At 40.8% G+C, this 18161-nt stretch overlaps 2 protein-coding genes across 2 annotated transcripts in view; one reads left to right on the top strand and one right to left on the bottom strand.

The window, feature by feature from the left end:
* Positions 1 to 8619, top strand: part of TEX9 (testis expressed 9) — a 26482-nt gene extending 17863 nt beyond the window's left edge. Inside the window, exons 10-13 of the mRNA XM_082488888.1 lie at positions 2177 to 2311; positions 2791 to 2925; positions 6720 to 6839; positions 8609 to 8619. Coding sequence (XP_082345014.1) covers positions 2177 to 2311; positions 2791 to 2925; positions 6720 to 6797 — 348 coding nt within the window. The 3' untranslated portion in view covers positions 6798 to 6839; positions 8609 to 8619. The remainder of the gene's footprint in view (positions 1 to 2176; positions 2312 to 2790; positions 2926 to 6719; positions 6840 to 8608) is intronic.
* On the bottom strand, positions 8104 to 18161 carry MNS1 (meiosis specific nuclear structural 1; the record flags this gene model as incomplete). Its single annotated transcript, XM_082488953.1, has 11 exons — positions 8104 to 8406; positions 10047 to 10172; positions 11077 to 11334; positions 12843 to 12950; positions 13029 to 13245; positions 13978 to 14207; positions 15044 to 15146; positions 16044 to 16171; positions 16409 to 16519; positions 17968 to 17995; positions 18154 to 18161. 11 exons carry the CDS (start codon positions 18159 to 18161, stop codon positions 8308 to 8310), a joined length of 1416 nt encoding a protein of 471 aa, XP_082345079.1. The 3' UTR covers positions 8104 to 8307.

The raw sequence follows: 18161 nt of genomic DNA, 5'->3' as shown, positions 1-18161 counted from the left end.
GTTCTATCTTCTTTTTTCCAGCACTCCTCTTTATTTCCATCTAGTTGATATAAATAAATTATATCACCGCTCCTGTCCTTTTCCACCACCTGTCTACAAGAACATTCCTCCCTTGTGTTCTTTCTCACTTGTTAATTCAGTCTAGCTATAACATTGGATAAAGGTCAGGGAAGCACCAAAGTTGTGCTTTTTCCTTTTCAGGCTTTGTGCAGGGATTTTATGATTTGCCTTGACGAAGGGCTTGATGTAAAGCAAACATTATCGCTCAAATGTTTTTGGAGGTGGGCAGGTGTTGCTGAGTTTTCTAATGATGAAGAGGCTGCTGGGAGGGTTACTCATAGGCGAGCTCTCTGGTATCACAGCCCCTGCTAATATTCAAGTGCCTCAGCCATGCCAGCACAGTGGAGAAAATCCAGAGATCAAAATGGGATGCAGTTTTAAAACATAGTAGTTTTTTCCCCTCTTGGAGAAACATTATGTGAGGAAATGAATCCAGGTTTTACTTAAAGTACTGAGAACCGGCAGAAACCTTGCCTACTTACAAAATAAAATACTTATTTCAGGCATTTTTAAGATGAAAAACTTGGAGTTGAATATATTTAACAATATAGCTTCACTGGATGACTTGCAAAAACATCCTTGCTAAGGTATGATGTATGATAGTAAATGTCAAAAAACCCTGAAAGAATTATTAGAATTATCTCATTAAATGATAACATTAGCTGATACGTTATTTGCATTGTACGCAGACTTTTTTTTTGGTCATTAAATGCTTGAAAGACTATATTCCAAAGCTTTTCATATTGGTGCAGAATAAAATCCATATCACGAAAGATTCAGCTGACCCTGTTCGCAGTTCCATCATCTTGATACAAGACAGAGAGGTCTGTGTGCTGTGGAGCTTGTTTTCTGTGGAAACACAGGGGGCAGTTTCCAGCAAACAAATTTGCGTTCTCAGACGATCCATGTGCACGTGTTCCAGGGAGGGGCTGTGCTGCCCTACTAGCTGGGCTTTTACCCATCTTTTTTTAATCAATCAGATGGACAGGTTAGCAACGAAATAAAAATGTTGAAGCAACATCTGGTTTTGTAAACTCTTGGAGGGGGCAGATTCACCAATAGAATTTTGGAGGATTAATGAGATGCATCTACTCTCGCGTTTTCCTCATCTATTTTGGAGAAGATTCAAAGCTTCCCAGAAATACCTGTTCCAGTCATAACTTTACCTTAATGTCTTGCTGCATACACTTATCAATTAGTAGGTATTTCCTGCATAAGTGATGTGGAAATTAGAAGTAACCACCACAAGAGCTAGTGTGGAATTGAGAAAATAGAACAGTCGCTCAGAAATAAGGCAGTCTGAGGGTAAAAAGTTGACAGCAATCCCCCTGTCTACCCTGATTTGGTTAAAAGAATCTTTCTGTGCCGTAAAAATTTGATAGTCTTTTAAAAAAAGTCTATTTCTTTTTCACAAATGACAAGATGTGCTCTTTCTGCCAGAATTGTTTATTTCTTCTACTTTGTCTTTTATCTATATTCCCTGATCTTTAATCTCATTATTCTATTCCTCATCTCGGTCTCTTTTTCTCATTTCCCCGCTCACAGCACTATGAAATACTATCATCAGAGATAAGAGGGAACTGGTTTGATTGTTGCCATAAACACTTGATGAGCTATTTTCTGCTAGATGAAATAGTTACTGCCCTCGGCCATCTTCAGTAGGCTGTTTTAACATTTTGTTGGTAATTGCATGTAGTGATATCTGTGGAAAAGAGGTAAAAGGAACAGGTGGGAAGAAGCAGCTGGGAATACTAGCCACTGTTCCAAAATCTGCCACAGAGTGGACATACCGACATTTTTTTATTCTCTTTTTCTGACTGAGCGTACAGGGTTTTTCATTCAGTCCTGTGGTCTGTCATGATCAGATCCACAATTATTCTAAGAGAAGTTTAAAACAAAGATGAGAAAGATCCCTTTTCAAGATTTCAAAGGAGAAGGGCGTGTTTTAATGGTGGAATTAATGGTCTTTGAGACAGATTCTAAAGGCCAACGAAATCCACAGACTTTTCAGTTTTCAAGGGTGAGACCTGACCTGCTGTAAATGTGTTGTCTGTATGGGATTTGTTAAAATACCATTATTGACAATGTTTGGTTTTATCCTTTGCTTCTTGAATAGGAACTGGAGACTCTGAAGCGTGTACAAAAGCAGGCCACAACCAGTCAGAGTGCAACAGAGGTTCGCTTAAACAGGGCCCTGGAAGCAGCGGAAAGGTATAAAGTGGAGCTGAATAAACTGAAGCAAAGTAACAAGGTACGATGGCTTTGGAAAACAAGTTCCAGCTTGTAATCACTCAGTCATGCTAGAATGAGACAAAAGGCTTGATCAGCTTTGGAAGTGATGTGTATCTTACAGACAATCCCAAAATTAACTTGGAGCAACTCACCAAAGGGCTTGATAAATTATCTTGGATTACACTACTAGGCAGGAGGAAGAAATGTACAGAGTAAAGTTAGAGCCTTTCTGATTTTCCCCATTTGTGTGAAAATTGGATGTGTTTAGAAAAAGGGAGAAGTACACACGCACCTGATAAACACACAGGCAAACCGCAGCTGTTGCGCCTTTTGAATTTTTTTTCTTTTTTTAAGTTTTGATGTGGGAATATTTTGGTTAATCCCACTTCTTTTCAGAAATGTTAGGTGTGGCTACTGTTTGTCATTTTGTTATGTAATGCCAGGTTACATTGGTTAAAGCACCACTCTCATACATTTCTCCTTTTCTTCCCATGGTAGGATGTAGCTAACCAAGAACTCAAAACAATTGAAGAATTAAAAACAGAAAACAAGAAACTGCAGAAACAAAAAGGAGAGCTAATCACAGGCTTTAAAAAGCAGTTAAAGTTAATTGATATTTTAAAGAGACAAAAGGTAAGGACCAGAGTACTGTTACGTTGCAGTTAACAACCTCTAGCTAAATGTGTCTGTTGTCAAGCAAGATCATCATGTAAACCAGAGCCCCAAGACTGGGGAGCTTGAATGCAAGGAAGCAGCAGCCTCACTTTTATTAGTGCATATTTCTAATATTTTACTTTTTAGCAAAAGCTGATCTTTTGAATTGACTCCATTCCTAACTTGGAACATACCCTGTCATGGTGAAGCACTGCTACTGACAGGCTTTAGGGCCGAGAGTATCTATTTGTTCAAGAACAAATACTGTTCAGGTAATAACAGCAAATCCCTTTGGTGCTGTGTCAGTAGAATCCATTTTAGCATGCGAGATGTTCTTTTAGTTTTTTCCCCCCAGCATATTACTTGTCGTACCAGCAGCTGTAACAGCGTGCCCTCTCAGGAGCAAGCCAATACATTTGAGACCTACGTTCTTCCTGGATTCTCAAAGCGTGTCCTTCTCTGTTAACATGGTGTCTTTTTATTTATGTTCTGAGGTGTTCTATACATGTACAGTTCTGCCCAGGTGCAGATTTCTTTGTGTGTCAGACAAAAAAAAGAAAAAAGAAAAAGAAAAAAAAGAGGGAATACTTATCCTAGCTGTGAATTTAGTGGATCAAAGGAGGGGGGCTGATCTCCATCCTTTTGTAATTCCTGGAATATCACACATACTCTGAATGACGCACAATATCGTAACAACTGCATGGGTGCTCCTATCCACACCACACTTGCAGCTGGCCTTATTTTGAAAGTCATTTGATTCTACCTTGATTTCCTATCTCCCTCCATTCCTCTCCGGTGGTCAGGGCAGGGGCTACTCCCTTTCAGTTTCTTTAGCAGCTGAAGCTGAAATTGAGTAGGGGATAGGTAATAGAGGCTTGCTGAAAATTCATGCTGAACAATTGGTGATACAGCTTTCCTAGAAAGGTGGTGTAGTGAAAAGTGGATTAATACTTCAGATAAAATATAGCTAAAAATGTATTTAACCATTGTACTTGATAAAGCTATACTGATGTCTCAAAAAGAAGGGACTTGGAAAGACAAACCTGCAGAGTGGGTAAATACCTTACATTTCTCAAAATATATTTTCAGCATAGACCTGTCAAATGAGCTTTGATGGTACAAATTGAAAGAACCTGTGAGTTTACATGAAAGCAAATGAGAGGACTGTATTCTAAGAGTTGTTGCCCAAATCAAACAATTTTCCACATACTGATGCATCTAGGTCTTAGTTCCGTCACACTTACCAAATACTTCGGATTGCCTGCTATCATTTGTATCACTTTTCCTTCTGAGGCTGCACCGGACATATGCCGAGCTATGGGCTTCACAATTGCCTAGATGATAGGATCTTAACATCATAGAGCAGCTCACCTCTAATTGCTTACGCTGCAGAATCTAATGGGATTCATTTCAGGATGGAGTTAATGCACTTTTTGCACTTTCAAACTAAAGCTGTAAGAGAGGTAAAGCGAGCACTGTATGGTGACTTGTTGAGCAAAGGCACCTTAGAAGGGTCAAGCTTCGAGATAAGAAAAGAGAACATTTGATTTGCCCTTTGAGCGCTGCAGTGATCACCAGACATTTTGTAAACGCTCTTGAAGCTGTTGAGCCCCACCAGAGGAAGAATAGCTCTGTATGAAGTGGCAGCTTCACGTAACAAAATACACATACTTATCCAAAGAACTGGGAATTGCAATATGGAAATACACCCTGGGATCTGGAATAGCTCTCCAACACAGGACAAAGGAGGATAGGTAATTAGAGGAAGAGGAACTGGGGCTGCTCGTGTATTTCCAGTGGAAGAGGATTGTTCTGGCAGTAACAGCATGCAGGGAGGTCTTGGGGATTCATCTAACAGAAATAATGCTAGCTTGGCCTTTGGCTGGTCTTTCTAGCTCGAGTTTGTTCTGAGAATGAAAAAAATACAGTATTCAAGCAACATACACTCTATATATGAGGTAGCTCATTGTTCTCTGGAACACAAATTCACTGAAACAGGTGTCAAAGAGCAGTATTTCTGTTTGGCTGTGAATCAAAACCATAGTCTCAGATATATTTAATGAAGTTTTGTGAAGCTTATTTTAGAAAAATTATGAATACTGTATCAGAACTGCAGATAGTAGAGGAAGCTACTTACCTTTTCTTATCACAGAAGGATGCTGCTAGTTCTCCTTTCAGAACAGCCTATGACTGGAGGAACCTGCAAAAAAAGGTGCTAGCTGTGCCTTTTAGAGCTTCTGGCAGAAGGCCCAGGGGAAGAGCAGCTGAAACTCACATGTGCTCAATGTACATAATCACCTGAAGAACGTCATGTCTGCTTCACACAAGCCTTTTCTTGAGTGAATGAGGAAAACCTAATTTGGACCATTTGTGTAGTATTTGTGTGGCAGATTCAGATGCACACAGCAGGCACAGCTGGCCTGAAGGTGAGGGTATGCTACCACGTGAAGAATGATGGAGGAGAAAAATCCCCAGAGGTATTAAATATCAGCGGTAGGATGAGTTGTGGCTGGCAGCAGTAGCTGCTGGTGTTCAGTTGATCTCTTCAGACCGTTCTCTGCTTGTCTTGAATAGAAAAATCTTAGTTCTAAAAGAGATTAAGGGAAGTTAGCCTGAACTTTACAGAGCTGGAGGGTATTAAACAGCCTGTGGGGACTCCAATATGCTTTGTTGTCGTTTTGAGCTGACAATATGTCTATATATTAAAAAAAAACAAACACAACAGACTCCTTGTAGACATGAATCACTTCCTGTTCTTCAAAACATAACCATTTTATTAAAATTTGCAGTAAAAACTATTTAGCTGGGACACGTTCCTTTCCACTTGGAAGAATGACAGGTAAAGAGGTAATACCCTCATGCAGGAATGAGGATGTGTGGCACCACTGTTTTTGGTTATGGTAGTTTTCTGCAAATACACTGACCATTTGGTACTTGTTTTCTCATCACACCTTGATGACCCTGATGACTCTTTTCCAAGCAGTTGCATTATTTGAAAATAGCCTAGTTGTTCATTAAAAAGTTCTGTTTGTTCCTTTCAGTGTTCCATTTAAAGTAATGTGCTATATCCTATGAAGTGGAAATACAAATTAGACTACTGTATGATTTTTAAACATACAAATATGTACACACGTAGGGGGTGCATGTGTGTATATATGTGCCATAATGGACCATAGATGTACGGTGTGACACATGGCAACACAGCTACTAGTGTAGGTTAAGGTGAGGTACAGTTACTCTTTGTTACATGCCAATGGTTAATTTTTAATGGCATTATATTATTTGTTAAAATCCTCATTTAACATTAACTCACACATATTAGAGGCATCTTAATGATGTATTTGATTTGTAATAGCTTTAAAGTTAAGCTGTGTATTGATCAATTTGAAAGAATGTATACCAGTTTTCATAAATCTGTTCTTTAGAGGCCACAATAGTTGTGAGATTTTCAGTAATTTCCATGCCTCATTAAAATGGAGCTATTTTTAACGCAATATAAGGAACTAAGAAAGCTATTGGTCCTGTTTTACTAGAGCTGAAGTTGCAGTGTTTACCATAAATTTATCACATTATCCCTACACTATAAATTTTTGCAGAAAAATATGAATAGCAGCTTCAGCTTAAACAGGTGAACATCCATCAGAACCCTAGTATGAAAAAGCGGAATGACAGAGTGGAAGCCCCTTTCAGCTATCCCAATTGTACAGGATTTTACATTGCTCATTTGCATTATTTTACCTCCTGCTCCTAATTTTTTTTTTTCCTTTTTTAAGATGCACATTGAAGCTGCTAAGATGCTTTCTTTTACTGAAGAGGAATTTATGAAAGCTCTTGAGTGGGGACATTATTGATTCCATAAAAAGAAAACTTCTGTTCAAAATACACGTCAGATGGTACATTATTTTGGCACTGTATATGAATGCTTGTTAATAATAATAGTTAATAACTGTATATCCCAGTTAATTGATTTTGTTGATTTTGCTTGTGTTTAAATTGTTTAACTTTTGTAAGCCTGATGGCTTGTGTTGTGGTATCATAGGAAACACAAATTTCTACAGAAGTTTCAGGCCAAACTGTCCCTTCTGTTAACGAGCAGAGAAGCACAGACCATGCAAGAAATATTCCAACAAGTGAACTTTGTTATCAGTTTGCTCTGTTTTAGCATTTAAAACTATATCTAAGGTAATATTTAGTCCAAAGAAGCCAGGGTTTAGTCTCAGAAAATTCCTTGTTGCAACAGAAATAATTGAACCAGTGATCAAGTTGAACGGAAAATGTCATGTCCTTTTTAAAACACGTGGTTGGAAAATTGGCCTTCTCTGTTCTCTGTAACAGATCTCCCCGCAATGCTGGTTGGTCTGGCATCTAATTTAAGCAGCAACAGCTCTCTCATAGAAATGTTCATAACTTGTTTTAGCTATTGCATCTGACACCCTTGGCTGGCAAAAACATACACGAGACTTGCTCCTCGCTATCCAGAGAGGCTCCGTAATCTGATACAGTTGTATTGTTTAAAATTACTACTTTATTTAGTCAAGGTGAAAATATTAAAATCTTTCCCTGGCCATCAGCTGCTGCTTTGGATACAGCCAGGAGGGAGGGCTCCGTATTTACAGGTGCTCTACAAGCATTACACCCTTAAGGATTTTATTATGTCATCGTTATAATCAACAACTAGGTAGAAGTTTGAGTGTAGATGAGCTGAGCAGATCACATGTACATTAATGAACAGGAGCAGTAAAAGCCTGTGCTGCTTGCCTGAACCTTGGTCAAACCTCAGCTCTTTCACTGGACTCCTCCCTTGGAGAAACTGAATAGGAACACGACACATAAATAGTAAGTTTATACACTGAAAGGTAGGTATAAATGGTGATTCTGACCTCAGATTTCTCTGCTTAGATCCTACTAAGCAAAGTAACATGAACTAACAGTGAAACAAGTAACTCAGACCTACCCTTTGAGATGAGACAAACTACATTTAAGTTAGTATTTTAATAGTGTAGTGCCAGGGCATAAGAAGCAGAAATAGTGCATTAAGGGAATCTTATAGTCCACCCTGAAATACACATGTGAATTTACACTAGCTTAGGTTTCTGCAGAGTTGTTGGAAAAAACATTTTACCATTCTTGCATCACCGACTGACAATAATTGAGAAATCCATAGCAGTTTATTGATGGAAAATGCACGTACAACATACACTTTGATAAAACTAGCTGCTCATCAGTTTAGAACTCCAGTCTTAAAATGGAGACCTTTTATAATACCAAAAAGGAGCTCCTCACTGTTAACAGCAAGTGGAAATTTTCATTAGAAATCAGATGACACCTAGTGGCAAACCAGGAGATGAGAGAGGGGAAGTTTCAGCTCTTTTCTGAAAAGGCATTGCCTCCTCTCTTCTGATAAGCCAGTCGAAATTCCTCTCCAAGCATGTTAATGTCATCTTCGTCTTTGATGATCCCCTGCAATAAGGGGAAAGAAACACACATGAGAAGGTAAAACAAAGTAAAGTGATTATTATGGATCTCTGAAGTGTTCTGTGGAGGTGAACGTAAACAGCTTGTATCCGTGATACTGAGGTTACCTTTAAAACAAACAGCCCTGAAAACTGTCACAAAACTTCAATGGAAGAGTTTCAAATTGGTGCTTTTGTTCTTCACACAGATGATGACAGGAACCCCATAAAGATTCCAACATCGACACTATACAAAAGACAACATTTATCTGCCTTCTCTTTCTAATAAAAGTAATTATAGTCAGCACAGCACAGGTGCAGGTTTAGTAAAACTCGAGCAACTGCACTGCGAAGAGGCACCAGCCAGAGTGGGGCTCTGACTCCACCTTCCCTTGTGTTGAAATGAGCCTGTACCAAGAACTGATTTTGGAAATCAACTGATACTGAACAACTTACTCAGAAACTATATTTTGGGGAAGGGAAGCAGGGGAACTCAGAAATCTGAATCTCTAACTACTTCTAAATTAATTTTAGGGCTAAATATGCGTATGACCCACAGAACATACCTTGCAGCATTTAGAAAAAAAAAAAAAATTACAAATTGCATTTTTCTTGGAGACTTTCAAATTAGGTAGCATGTTTCTATTTAAGCACGCGATTCAGACAGAGTTGAAAAAGGAAAGAACAAAGTAGAACATCCACAGCATGGAAAAGGTGTGACACTCTGAAATAGCCAAGACTTCCTACAACAGTAAATTCAAAACAGAAAACTATATCAGAATATTACCAATTTGAGTTATCCTTTCATTAAATCTACATTAGAAAATAACTCACTCCAAATTTTACAAATTTGCACACCAAATTAGCATGTAAATATTTGAATAAAAATTATACTGGAAAACATTGTAAATGTAGCGGAATATTGCAGAAAAGAATTTCTTTAAATAATTGGATAATTCCCTCCCTGCTGTAAATGCATCTGTACATCCCTAAAGCAGCTCTCCGTTCATTTCTGTACCATCAGGTGATCTTTCCGATCATGAAGCGTAATACAAAATAAATTGTAGTTTATTCCTATTACAGTAACTGCTTCCATCTTTTTAACTTTTAAAAACACCGGGATGAACAGAGCGAGCTTCAAAATGCTTCTGTAAGCACTGCATTTTATTGCACTGCAGCAGAGACGAGGCCTTGTTTCCATGGTAACAGAAGACTTGGAAGACAGCCAACACTGTAAGAAATTGCTCCCAAAACCCCAACTGAGAAATTTGGTGGACACGGGGTTTAAGATATGGCAAAGCCCTTTCTAGCTAGAAAAGCCCTGCTTTAGAATTTACATTCCGTATCCCAAAAACTGGATGCGCAAAGCGCTGCGGAAGCTTTCAGCAGCTTCTATGCTTACATCAATATTGCAGCAGAGCCCAAAGCCACTCATACAGAAAAAGTATTTTTGTGAATTGCTTCCCAACTCAGAAAGAAAAAGAAAAAAAAGAAAAAAGGAGAAAGCGGGCACAGGAGAGCTGACACAATAAGGTCATCTGCTGACTCCAGGAATTTACACAGTTCTGCAACTGCACCTTAAACTACCCAAGAGAAAGCTGATTTACAGGACAAACATTTAAAGTGTTTAAAATACAATTCACTTACTCGAGGAAGATAACCCAGTAATTTAGACGCATGCTCTTTCAGGAGTTTCTGTCTCTCTTCTTCAACAATTGCACGGATGTTTTCTTGTCTTCTCTCCTCTAACTGTCTGTCTTCAAGTTCACGTTCCTACAATAAACAAGTTTTTGTAACTGTTCAGTTTCAGCTCTGTGAGCATTTGTTTCCACCAAGATCCACCATAGTACAAAGAGTAAATTTTGAACTTCCATTTATTAACTCCTGGTCACAAGACATTCATTTGAGAAGGATGGAGAAGTGTATGTAAAAAACCACAAAGCACTGTTTAAACATTACATGTTTGGGAACTAGAAAACAAATGTCAGTCAAAAGAGAAGACTGAATGGCAAGACCTGCGGCTAGTCTGCTAGGCAGGCGTGCAGTCTCATACCAGAAGCCCTTTTAAAGGTGGTTAAATGAAGTTGCGGTTCCTTCCTGGCTCTCATACAAGTCCAGCTGTTCCTGCCCTACTGTTCTAACCCGGGAAAATGAGAAATAGGCACCTGTTCTCTTGGTGATGCCTAGAAATAGCAATTCACATTACACATCTGATTCATACCCTATAAATGGGTCAAAAAACTGCAGTATAGGATTCCATGACTTGTTTTCAGTTTACACCTTTGATTCCTTGGATCATAATTAGAGAGATTTAATCTAAAATCAAGGCTGGGACTTGATTCTCAGACATCATCATCAGTGCTGCTGATCTGGGACGCTCAAGTGGACAAGAGTTGTGTTGCTGATCCCACGGCTCTTGAAGAGAGATTTGCAGAGCATGGCAGGCAGACAGGGGTTTAGGGACATTGCTGACGTTTTGTAGCCTCCTGAGCTACAAAAAAACATTGGCTCTAAAAAGACATTTTTCTTGTCAGCAAACCAGAACAAAGGCCTGCTTCCCCCCTGCACGTTTCTCTGCAACTCCCCTAGTAACAGTAGCCTTGTCACTTAGGACAGCGGAAGCATTCCATATTGAAACACTTTGGCTCAAACCAAAGGCAAAAGCAAGAACTCTTACTTTATCAGCAATAAACTGTTTGCGACGGTCTTCAATAAGTTTTTCCACAGCCCTTCTGTGCTCAAGCTGTTTCATTCTGCGTTTCTGAGCGTTCATCTGCTCAATGCGATCATCCTCTGCAAACTTGGCCAACATCTGTTGTCTGAAGGCATCTTCCTCTTCTTGCATAGCTTGTTGCACTACCTTCTTTAAAGCCAATTGCTCTTCATATGTTTGCCTTAAATCTAGGCGTTGCCTTATTCTCTTTTCAATTTCTGCCTATAAAGGAAATTCAATAAAACACCCTATCACTGAACATACTTTGGAAAATTTTGATCTTCATCAGCTAACCTGCCCCATTTATCTTGGAATCAATTTACTGTAGCTGTTACCTTCTAGCATAAATAACTGGAGCGAACACTCCAATCTGACAGTGCTCTCCAGTATTAACCAGTTTGGCAAATGGCTCAAGATTCTCAGAATTAAGTCCAAAACAAAAGGAGATTACTTTTCTCCCCACTAGCATGAAGTGAATCAACAAGTCAGTGCTCCTGAACAACTCTCTAAAAAGAACAGTATTCTGTATCTCAGCCTGTGTCACATTTTGTTTGTCACCCATAGCAAAAAAAGCCAGAGTGCGGGCGGGCACATAGGAAAAAGCAAATGGACATGCAAAAAGCAAGCACTTAATTAACCTGCTTAAACCTGAACTTGAAAGTTACGGGCATTCTCCTTCAGGAGATACATATAGATATAGAGAGGACAATAAGGATGTTCAAAAGCTTCAGTTGTCTTCCTGGTTGAAATTAAAACATAAATACATTAGGGACAGCAAAGGAAACTCAAAGGACAGAATTTTCCCTCCAAAAACTAAAGTAATATACAAACTGCTTGTCTGACTAACAACATTTAGTAAATAGTGTTGGAAATAGACACTTTGAGCCAGAACAGAAATATAAAACAATTCAAATTTATTTAATACACCTAAACCCGTGTCAGAATTAAGTTTTTTGCTTTGAGACAGCTCACAGACCAAAATGGGCTCAAGGAAGGCCCTCAAAGCCATCCCAAAGTCACAAAGAACACAGTAGACTTCACAAAGCCAAAGCGTGAAAAAAAAATCAACATCCCAACCCAGTCCATGAACAACCCTGCCAGCATTGTTAGAGAAAAAGTAGTGGAAATGGGAGTTAGGTGGCCTCTGAAGAGCATCCTCAGCTGCAGAAGGAATTGCATGTGGGATATACTCTCACCGTTCTTTCAGCGTCACAACTCCAGTGACACTTTCCAAAGGCCGAAGGAGCGCTGCTCCATCACAAAGACATCAGGAGAAGCAAAGGGACAGAGGAAGGACTATGAAAAATGCTGCCCCTGCATTCCTGTTATTACTTATTTTCTAGATCAGTGATTCAAAATGGTTTTATTTTCTCTTCAAATTTTCATATCTGGCCTGTTCAATTAGAGTCATTTACCCATAGCTACAAGTGCTTCATAAATTATATGGTTTCCTGCATATACACTACTATTTTTGTTTTGTGGAAGTTTCATCCAGACCAGCTCCGCTAACCTGAATGTTCTGCAGGAATTCCGGCAGAGTTGCAATACTCCTTTCTGCTTGCATTTTCCCTTAACAGCTTATGCTGTACACATAACAGACGCACAACAGATGAAAAAACAGGTATCTGACAAATGCCAAAATACCCATATATGTATCTGCGGCAGAAATCCAGGGACAAGGAAATATTCCCCACCCGAAGGTGCTACTTCAACTACCTGCCACCACTTACCATCTCCTTCTTCCTTTCTGTCTCCGCCTGCTCTTCCAGATACAGCTCTTGGCGGATTTGCTCCAGCTCTTCACGCTTCTGTTGTTCTCTTTCCAGATTTTGGGCAATCTATTACAAGAAGGAAGGATTTCTAAACGAAAGACGAGAACGTACAATAGAATCATAGAATCATTCAATTTTTGATACCATGCTTTGAACTCTTTGTTTTTTCTCCTCAATGTCTCGAACTTTAGCCATCCGATCTTCTTCTCTTTGCCGCTGAATGTTGACAAACTCCATAATTTTCCTGTTTTCTTCTTCCATCTCTTCCCATTTCCTTCTCCTCCAGATAGCTTGTTCTTTTTGAAATTCCTCAATATATGTCTGGGTTGCTCTCATTTTATCTAACTTCAGTTGTTTTTCCCTGTAAAGATGGAGAAAAACATTTAAGTAGTCATGTAACATACTGCAGAGTAACATTAAACAGCCTATATGCTCATCATTAACAGTATATTCCAGAGACTAAGATCTAAATGACTCTCCTTACCCATTCAGCTAGAAAATAGGTGTCTAAATTGAAAATACGTATTAATGAATTGCCCCCAAAAGAGAATCTCTTGTCTAACCCCTTTCTTCAGGACAGGCTGTACACGTAGGTACTCCCTGCTACACGCTCCATCAAAACAGAAAGAAGGAAGCCCAGTGGCACCAGAATGTCCTAAACATTTGATTTCCACTAAAATCCTCCCCACACACACACCACCACCCTGCTGCCCTCAGAACCTCCTTTCCCATCCCTGTCCATAAGACAGGCAGACAACATGCCTCACAAAGAGGCAGGGGCACGAGGCGTGGCAGAAACCCATGAAAGGCACGCATTTCCAGCACCGTGTGCCCAACGGAAGCACTCCCTGAAATAAGCTGGATTTTGTAACTGGGTAACAAGGACACGAGACTGACTGGAATGACAAGAACATTCTGATGTTTAAACAGCAAAATCCATGCAAGTCAGTCTCTTGTTACTAAAATGTGTGCAGGGAAAATGAAAACGGGCCTTAGTCTATAAAATAAATGCATATAAATTTGTTTTCTATACAGAATTTTATGAGTTGTTTTGTTTTAAATTAATAAATAACAAAAATCAAAAGTAACTAACATTTGGTCTTCCTCATAGATCTTTCTTACAATTTCATCAATCATGAGTTTCTCTTTTAGAAACTCTTCGTACGCATCCTGCTTCTTCCTCTCTTGCTCCTCAAGCTGTTTCTCCAGTTGTTGCTGATACATTATTTTCTCCTTGTTTCGCCTCAGTTCTGCAGAATTTTCTTCTTTTATTACCCTTTCGTACTCCTCCTTCATCTTTTTGGCTATTTCGGCCTCACGTTTCTATAGGGGGGAAAAAGCAATGCAAGATTCCTTTTTATTCCAAATAATACAACTTGTAGTGAAAAACACACAGTATAAAAGGAATTATATATGACATTACCAAAATGGAATGTTTTACACCTCGCTCTACAAATATAGTGCCTTAATGTGCTTAATAGCTTAACTCAGCACATAGAGCCCTTGAAGAGAACCCTCAATATCTAAACAACTTGAGGAGAACTAACACCACCAAAAGGAACCTATGTATTGAATGCAGACAGAGCATTCAGCTTGAGCAAAACTAGCTCATGGGTGCTAATGACTGGAATGTGGTTTACCTATGGAGCACATCCTCAATAAACACATTTTCTTTACAGCAATTTGCATAAATTAATTTTGTATAAGAGGTTAACATAATAATCTGCCTGATCACCGATATTATTCTATGCATAAATAAAAGTCCACAATTCTTTCTGAAGTTATTCAGATACATGTTTAATACTAGTAACCATGTTTTCAACAATTTGCTTCTGAAGTAAGGATTCACCGCAATAGGTACAAAGTGTATCATAATTTGAACTTGGATAAATATTACAGAAGCGGTAAAATAAGAACTATATATACAGCTTAATTCACTATCACTTTGTTGCAATGGCAAAGTAAGCCTTTTTCTCACAGCTGCTTATTACTGGCTAATTAGCCCTTCATAACACAAGGCATATTTTCAATAAACACCAAATGCCTAAATGTAACAATATTTTAGATAAAAAGGCCAGCTTCAAAAGAAAAATTTTCAGCACAATCCATACAAAGAGTTACAGCACTCAGGTGCTGGGGTGCGCTGTGAAGCTAATTACCATTTTCTCATACTGTATAGCTTCTTTTTCAGCGATCTGTGCAGCTCGCTCTTTATTCATGTAAGCAGATTTTAGCTTTTTTTCTAACTCTCGAAGTTCAAGACTGAGGGGAGGAAAAAAAAAAAAAGAAAAGAAATTTATCCTATTACAAGGAAGTGAGTACCTAAGGGAAAAAATTGAAGTTTCCATCACTATGTAAACACTGTCTTTTAAAAAAAATATTTTTCAGGAAAAAAAAACCAATTTTAGATTAAAAATATTGCTCTAGTAAAAGAGCAGAAAAAGAAAAAAAAACTTGTTTTAAAACAAGAGTTATCTATATTTGTACATATGCTATCTATAGTTTTGCATACTTTACATCTAACTATAGAAATGTACATATATAAACCCATTCGCTTATAGATATGTGTAAGCGTACAGATATATATAAGCACGTATGCAAAATAGGAATTTTGTGTGTTTTTCTCTTATTGACAAAATTTGCTTAAAATTCACTTTTTATCATACTTTGATCTTAAAATAACTTTTCTTTCCAGGTGAAATTGATTTTTGTTTCTGCTCCCACGAAGTCTGTCCCCTCTCCGCCTTCGCGCTGTCCCGCCGTCCCTCGCCTCTCGCATCTGCCTCCCATACTCTTTTCCGACCCCGGTCCCCTCTGATCACAGCCTTCGCCCACAGCACTTCTCGAAATCTACCTCCTCCTGTTTTTTCCAGCTATAATCTTCTCTGCTGCACAAATTAAAAAAGTTAAAGCCTATTCTAAAAAATAAGTTACGCATCTGATTTTTGCATATTAAAACTTCCTCTCCATTGCTTGAAAACACTTCGTGCTACAATCTTGCTGCATCTAAGGTTCTGTCCAAAAGGCGATCCAGAAAAATAAAGAACGAGTAGGAGGTAGACAACTGACCGAATACTTTTATAGATACACTTTCCAGAGCTAAGACTGGTTTACAGTAACAGGCAGTTAAATAAAGCAGTGAGATTTGTGGAGTTTTACCTGTTCTCTCTTACTTGTTGCCTCATCTTTTCGTCTTTAAGCTTTTCGCGGCTCAGCCTGGCCAGCTCGGCCGCCAGCCCGTCCTCTCGCTCCAGCTGCAGCGCTCTCTCCTTTTTCTCCTCTTCTGCCTGATCAGAACGAACCGTTCCCCACGCCGCTCTGCTGCCCGCGCCTGCACACGCTCGGGCGCGGGCACACCGCAAAGCTGCGCCGCCACCGACACGGTTCGAGAGGAGAAAGCTTCGGGAAGGTGGAGCCCGGCGGAGCCCCGCGACGGGGTCGCCTTCCTCCCCTCCGCCCGGCCCGGCGGGCCCCTGCCCGCACACCCAGGCAGCCGCGGCCCCGCTCCCCGCCGCCGCCCTTACCCGCAGCACGGCTTCCTCCAGCCGCCGCTCCTGCTCCAGCGCGGCCCGCAGTCTGCCGGCCCGCAGGCGCCCGCCGCGCTCCTCCGCCGCCGCCGCCAGCTCCGTGGACGCCTGCGGGGGACACGAGAGAGGCGCTGCCGCAGGGCCGCACCGCCCCCCGGGACCCCGCTCCCCGCCTCGGGCCCCGCCGCCCCCGGGACCCGCTCCCCCCGCACCATCGGGGAGCCGCCGCGCCGCGCTGCCATGGCAACGATGGGGGCAGGCGGAAGGGGAGGGGACGATTTTAACTTCCGGGGGAAAACCCGTCGCGCTGATTGGCCGAGAGGGCCGCGTGATGTCCTGCCTTCCCTTACGTCACAGGAGCGCCATTTTGCAGAGGAGGGCCGCCCGGGGAGATCCGCCCTCCCCGGCTCTGGCGCTGCCGAGCACTGGGGGCCGGGAGAAACATAATTACCAAAATATCTTAAAAAAGGAAATCTGTTCAAGAGCGTTTCTTGAATTAGTGCTTTAAGTTACCGCACTTGGCTCATCCACAATCACCAAACGTAGGTGGCAGCGTTTAATGAGGTATTTCTCCCCTTCCTGGGGGTTACGCGGACCCCACGCGCGGGGGGCCGGCGCGGGAGAAGCCGCCAGCCCCGACCCCGACTATCGCCTGCGCAGGGAGCTCGGCAGCGCCGGGATGGCGGCTGCGGAAGGGAGACGCAGCCCGCGGCGTCCCCAGGGAGCGCGGTGTCACGGGGCGCACAGCGCGCCGCCCCGGGAAGACGCGGCGCTGCGGCAGGCCGCTCCCCAACCCACCCGCCCGCTTCCACCACTTTTCGCATCTTTATTTTCATATCTACATAGTTACATAAAGCCAAAGACATTCAAGCTTCTTTAAAGCGGTATTTAAAATTCATTAATGTCAGCTACTTTATCAATTAAAATGAATAAAGCTTAAGAGAGGAACACCTCTCAGAATTAGGTAAGAAGTCTGCGTGTTTCTATTGATCCTGTGCTGGACACACCTAGATCTATGTATTTACAGGATGAGAACACTCATTCTTTTAAGTCAGTCCCTAACCTTTTACAAAATCTCCCAAGTTAGTGGAATTCTTTCCGAAGCTTTGGTTGTTCTTTACCCTTTTAACGAGAAAAATGTTTTCCTAGAATGTTGAGGGGGCTGGGGGGGGGAGATGTATCTTTAACTGGGGGGGGACAGAGGGACATATCTTTAACTTTCCCTACTTCTCTCCAAGTGGTGTAACCACTACCGCTCACTCAAAACAAAAATAATTTCTATTTCTTCAGAATAGACCAGGAAAAATTAAATGCCAAAACCCCTATTCCCCAATGATTCCAAGGTGTTGGCTTAGAAAGAAGCTTCTAACTACACCAGCACAGCACTGACTTTCACCACTCAAGGTTTGGGGGTCGCAGGGGGTGGGGAGATAAAGGTCCAAAAAGATAAAATTGCTGGTCCCTTCTCGTCAGTAAACAGCTCTAGGCCTCTCTGGAAATAAATGGATTTTTTTTTTTTTCTTACCAGACAAAATGACAAAACCAGGTGCCCTCACCTCACTTCTGGAAATAACAGCAAATAACCTTCAGCTGTAAAATTTCATCTTTGCTCACGTGATGTCCTCAACTTGGAACAGCAACACTCTCAAGTGAGAGCCTTGATTCAGTCTTCAGGCCAGCAAGGCATTCAGAGAGAAAAGCGGGAGTAAAAATGCTTGAAAAACCACACATGTATCAGAGACCAACACAT

This window comes from Vanellus vanellus (assembly GCF_965231255.1).
Source record: "Vanellus vanellus genome assembly, chromosome: 11".
Lineage (NCBI taxonomy): Eukaryota > Metazoa > Chordata > Aves > Charadriiformes > Charadriidae > Vanellus > Vanellus vanellus.
The sequence above is the reverse complement of the archived record's forward strand: the minus strand, read 5'-3'. Positions and strand labels throughout refer to the sequence as shown.